Source organism: Watersipora subatra, chromosome 11, assembly GCF_963576615.1.
Source record: "Watersipora subatra chromosome 11, tzWatSuba1.1, whole genome shotgun sequence".
In the NCBI taxonomy this organism is placed as follows: Eukaryota; Metazoa; Bryozoa; class Gymnolaemata; order Cheilostomatida; family Watersiporidae; genus Watersipora; species Watersipora subatra.
In genome coordinates, this window is record NC_088718.1 from 44,238,448 (window position 1) to 44,244,447 (window position 6,000).

The 6,000-nt window shown below is 40.1% G+C and overlaps 1 protein-coding gene across 1 annotated transcript in view; it reads right to left on the reverse strand.

The window, feature by feature from the left end:
• Positions 1-4,577, reverse strand: part of LOC137408118 (receptor-type tyrosine-protein phosphatase H-like) — a 28,772-nt gene extending 24,195 nt beyond the window's left edge. The window contains exons 1-5 of the mRNA XM_068094507.1: positions 4,553-4,577; positions 4,056-4,162; positions 2,903-3,077; positions 1,556-1,828; positions 474-746 (exon numbers count right to left, since the gene is read on the reverse strand). Of these exons, the coding sequence (XP_067950608.1) occupies positions 474-746; positions 1,556-1,828; positions 2,903-3,077; positions 4,056-4,162; positions 4,553-4,577 (853 nt within the window). The remainder of the gene's footprint in view (positions 1-473; positions 747-1,555; positions 1,829-2,902; positions 3,078-4,055; positions 4,163-4,552) is intronic.
• Positions 4,578-6,000: the final 1,423 nt, after the last annotated feature.

The following is a 6,000-nucleotide window of genomic DNA, read 5'->3' on the forward strand; positions in this document are numbered from 1 at the left end:
TATATGTCTCCCCAGGTGTTAGCCCAGTTATATCAACAGTAAATGTTGGTTTATGAACTGTTTGGTTGGTACAAGATGGTTGACAGGAAACTGTGACATCATCCCACACAGTGTTAGTTGGATTGCTCCAAGACACAGTAGCAATGGTAGAGTTGTCAGTAGAAGCTCTCACAGCAGTTGGTACACCAGTTGGGTTGGGTACTAAACAGCGTAAGTTAAGTGTGGAGCACATGAAGCTTAGCTATAATAAACTATAGGTACTAATCTGGACGCATTCAGATTAGTGAAAATGTAAGTTACATGGGAAAAACATGGGTAGCAGGAATTTTTAAAATTAGTCTTGCACCCATGTGAAGCCCTCATAAAGAGAGGGCAAAAAAAGAGAGTGAACTAATGAGAGATAAAGTAGATGATGATAAGAAAGAGGAGCAGGAAAAAGGATTACTACTTGACTATATGATAAGGATACATACTCATTGTGAGAGGAGCGGATGTCTGACTGGGACTAGATTTAACACCATTGCTAGATACAACAGTAGTAAAGGTATATGTCTCTCCAGGTGTTAGCCCAGTTATATCAACAGTAGACATTGAATTATGAACTGTTTGGTTGGTACAAGATGGTTGACAGGAAACTGTGACATCATCCCACTCAGTGTTAGTTGGATTGCTCCAAGACACAGTAGCAATGGTAGAGTTGTCAGTAGAAGCTCTCACAGCAGTTGGTACACCAGTTGGGTTGGGTACTAAACAGCGTAAGTTAAGCGTGAAGCACACATATCTTAGCTATAATAAACTAAAGGTAATATGGAAACATTCAGATTAGTGAAAATGTAAGTTACAAAGGAAAAAAACAGGTAGCAAAAACTTTTGAAAGTAGTCTTGCACCTATCTGAAGGCCTAAAAAAAAAAGGCAAAATAAGAGAGCAAACCAATGCGAGATAAAGTAGATGTTAATAAGAAAGAGGAGCAGGAACAAGGATTACTATTTGGCTATATGATAACGATAAATACTCATTGTGAGAGGAGCGGATGTCTGACTAGGACTAGATTTAACACCATTTCTAGATACAACAGTTGTAAAGGTATATGTCTCCCCAGGTGTTAGCCCAGTTATATCCACAGTAGACATTGAATTATGAACTGTTTGGTTGGTACAAGATGGTTGACAGGAAACTGTGACATCATCCCACTCAGTGTTAGTTGGATTGCTCCAAGACACAGTAGCAATGGTAGAGTTGTCAGTAGAAGCTCTCACAGCAGTTGGTACACCAGTTGGGTTGGGTACTAAACAGCGTAAGTTAAGCGTGAAACACACATATCTTAGCTATAATAAACTATAGGTAATATGGAAACATTCAGGTTAGTGAAAATGTAAGTTACAAAGGAAAAACATAGGTAGCAGGAAAATTTGAAATTAGTCTTGCACCTATCTGAAGCCCTCATAAGAAGAGGGCAAAAAAAGGAGCGGATCAATGAGAGATAAAGTAGATGATGATAAGAAAGAGGAGCAGGAAAAAGGATTACTATTTGACTATATGATAACGATACATACTCATTGTGAGAGGAGCAGACGTTTGACTTGGACTAGATTTAACACCATTGCTAGATACAACAGTAGTAAAGGTATATGTCTCTCCCGGTGTTAGCCCAGTTATATCAACAGTAGACGTTGAATTATCAACTTTTTGGTTGGTACAAGATGGTTGACAGGAAACTGTGACATCATCCCACTCGGTGTTAGTTGGATTACTCCAAGACACAGTAGCAATGGTCGAGCTGTCAGTAGAAGCTCTCACAGCAGTTGGCACACCAGTTGGGTTGGGTACTAAACAGCGTAAGTTAAGCGTGAAACACACATATCTTAGGTATCTAAAGGTAATCTGGACGCATTCAGATTAGTGAAAATGTAAGTTACATAGGAAAAACATGGGTAACAGGAAATTTTAAAATTAGCCTTGCACCCATGTGAAGCCCTCATAAAGAGAGGGCAAAAAAAGAGAGCGAACTAATGGGAGATAAAGTAGATGATGATAAGAAAGAGGAGCAGGAAAAAGGATTACTACTTGACTATATGATTAGGATACATACTCATTGTGAGAGGAGCCGATGTCTGACTAGGACTAGATTTAACACCATTTCTAGATACAACAGTAGTAAAGGTATATGTCTCTCCCGGTGTTAGCCCAGTTATATTCACAGTAGATGTTGGTTTATGAACTGTTTGGTTGGTACAAGATGGTTGACAGGAAACTGTTACATCATCCCACTCAATGTTAGTTGGATTACTCCAAGACACAGTAGCAATGGTAGAGTTGTCAGTAGAAGCTCTCACAGCAGTTGGTACACCAGTTGGGTTGGGTACTAAACAGCGTAAGTTAAGCGTGAAACACACATATTTTAGCTATAATAAACTATAGGTAATATGGAAACATTCAGATTAGTGAAAATGTAGGTCATATACTACACAGCTACTATTATAACTATACATGTACATTAGCAGAGTCTAATGACAAATATCATAGCTTATGCCATGCGAGGGCAATACTTTTATTTGAATGTTTAATTGTTAATTCCTTAAGGAAATGTTACACTGTTTAAGTAGATAATACATTAACTATAGTTGTTAGTTGTACAGCCTTGTTAGTGATTAATACATAAAGATAAATAAACATATGTAAAGCTAATAGTACAATAAGTATTTCATATGAACATCAAACTGGCATATGGGTTTCGTCATTGGCTTTTATACAATTATAACAATTCTGTAATGAACTTCCTGTTTAACTCGCAATATAACTCTTACACAATCATAGCATAGTTTCAGCAGAGTGATGGTAGAGCTCATGAAACGTGATGCTGATTGCAGAATATCTAACATTAAAGCCTTACTCTCCCTTACTTGTGGTAATATTTGTAGCTTGGCCTGGAACACCTATTCCACCGGTTACATCATTGTATGCTATCACTTTTATACTATATGTTTCTCCAGCTATCAGGTTGGTAATCATAGCTGTTGTGACTTTTATTCTGTTTGTCAAGGAGTCATTCAGAGTGTCTCCAACTCCATGCTGCAGCTGCAACAACCAATAATTATTAGAAATCTAACAGATATATCAGTATTTATTGAGTAAGTTTCATAAAAGTATGACGTTTCTTAGAAGTATGACGTTTCATGGAAGTATGATGTTTCATAGAAATATGATGTTTTTTAGAAGTATGATGTTTCATAGAAGTATGATGCTTCTTAGAAGTATGATGTTTCACAGAAGTATGATGCTTCTTAGAAGTATGATGTTTCTTAGAAGTATGATTTTTCATAGAAGTATGATGTTTCTTAAAAGTACGATGTTTCATAGAAGTATAATTTTTTATAGAAGTATGATGTGTCACAGAAATATGATGTTTCTTAGAAGTATGATGTTTCTTAGAAGTATGATGTTTGATAGAAGTATGATGTTTCATAGAAATACAATGTTTCTTAGAAGTAAGATGTTTCATAGAAGCATAATGTTTCATAGAAGTGTAATGTTTCATAGAAGTATAATGTTTCATAGAAGTGGGATGTTTCATAGAAGTATGATGTTTCATAAAAGTATGATGTTCCATAGAAGTATGCTGTTTCATAGAAGTATAATAATTCATATAAGTACAATGTTTCATAGAAGTATGATGTTGAGAACAAGTCTACATTGTAAGCACTACACGGACCTGAGAAGTCAATGACCCTGTAGTTTAATATCCCTGTAGTTTAATGACTATAGGGATACTAAACTAGTAGATATATTTAGCCCTATTATGATACTAATTATAAGAGATTAATAGCAGACAACCAGATCTGGTCTCAGAGATTTCAAGTATAATACAACTTTAATTGAGAATGGGAGTGGGAAAATAAAAAAATATTGTTTATTACTTTTTTGTTTATTTAGTTTCTCACCATATGCTGTCAGTACACAGTTGTTGCTGAAACAGATTTATGATACAACCCAGAATTCCAATCAAACAAGCTGCTGACCTACTAGACAGTAAACTCAATGTATAACATAACCTACCACATAGAAGCTTGCATTTCCTGTCCAGCTGACATTAAGTGAATCAGTGGTTCTGGAAAGGAGTTGTGGTGCAGAGGGTGGACTTGGTGCAGAGGGTAGACTTGGTGCTGTAAAAGACAATGAATAGCTGCAGCCGCTAAGGAAATGTTAAATAGGCTATGTTAAATAGAAGTTTCCAAGATTGATTATCTCCATATATTTTATTTTGTTTAGTACTACATTTCAGGTTATACTTTTATAGAAGTTTAATGTAAGGCAAGAGAGATGAAAGATAGTTATGTAATGCTAGAGTGTGGAGGACCGGGACATGCCTGTGTACTATTTACTGCACTCATATATATATCCGCACTATCATTTAACCGAACCTCTCGAACTTCCCTTATTGCATACTTGAACTGCCTTTTAATTATTATATAACTGTATCACTGAACTGCCCTTGTATTACTGAACTGCCCTTTTTATTATATAACTGTATTACTGAACTGCCTTTTTGTTACATAACCATCCTGTTGTATCTGGCATATCCTTTGTGATATAAATAGATCAGTAGGCGGAGTTAAACGATAGGCGCTGGCTATATAAGCCAGCGCGATAGACAGGCAAGGTGTGCTTGATTCCACTCATACTCGTGCATACTTGTATTGAAGATATCGATAATAAACTGCTATATACTCATACGAACTGCCTCTATTTTGACGCCTGCCTGGTTGGCTCACCGATTGTGCAAGCAGGCTCAGTGCAACCAACAGACGGAACTGCCAGGGTGACTCTAAGAAGGCTAGGAGGCGATCCACGGCCTTGTCTAGACTCGATCGGGTGTGCCATGGCACTAGAGATCCAGTCTTAAGACCAGCCAATAGTGGATCCGGACTAGCCTGAGATAGAGATCCAGAGGCAGGCCGGGAGCTTGGGTTTCAGAGCAAGCCTGACTACTAGGTTCTTGTCTTGGACTGACTTGACCGCCACAGGCAGGTCAATCAGGCCTCGGACAAGGTCAGCCAGTAGTCCAGGTTGCGACTCCCTTGTTAAGAAGTAAAGCTGACTCAGCTACCGGAGTCAGATCCTTTACACTGGTGGCAGCAGTGGGATTTGCTTAACCCACAACAGGACGACTAACAGGGACTAAAAAGACGACGCAGGTATGACCAGACGGACTCGCAGCGCGGAAAGACCGGAAGCTCTCCGAACGGAGGGACTAGGAGGTCTAGAGCGACTGACAGGTGTCTTGGAAAGACTGCTCGTCAACCAGGGAACGCAGGGACCCCCTGCACCAAGAGAAACATTCAGAGCCCCAGAATATGACGGGAATAGCGATGTAGAGGCCTTCATCCGGCAGTTCAACGATGTAGCCGTTGCAAATGACTGGGGGCCAGGGTCCGCGCTGTTACACATCCGAGAGAGACTGCGAGGGCAGGCTAAGGACTGTGGACACGGGCAGACCATACACGGCGTATTTAACAACCTCCGGGCCAGGTTTGGACTGACACCCAAAGAAGCCAGAGCCAAACTGCAGGGCCTAAAAAAGGACCAGCAAGCAACACTATTTGAGCACGCCACCCAAATAGAGAAGCTGACCGATATCGCGTTTGGGGAAATGTCAGATCGCCTGAAAGAGGAGATGGCCGTGGACACGTTCTGTGGTACGCTGGGCAATGTTTATTTGCAGCGACATCTGCTAGCGGTGCCTACTCCTACGTTGGAGGCAGCCGTGAGAGCAGGGAACGAGTACTTACAGGTTCGACCTAGTATAGCGTCTCACCAAGCCCAACCCTTCAGGTCGGACGTCAGGGCAGTCCAGCTAGACGAGACAGGACAGGGCGAGGGAGAACGGGGCCCCAAAGAGCCGATTGTGGTGGCTAGAACTACCCCGAATACCCTCGAGCTGCTGTTGACCTCGGTGACGGACCTAGCCAAAGAAGTGGCCAAGTTAAAATTGTATATCCAT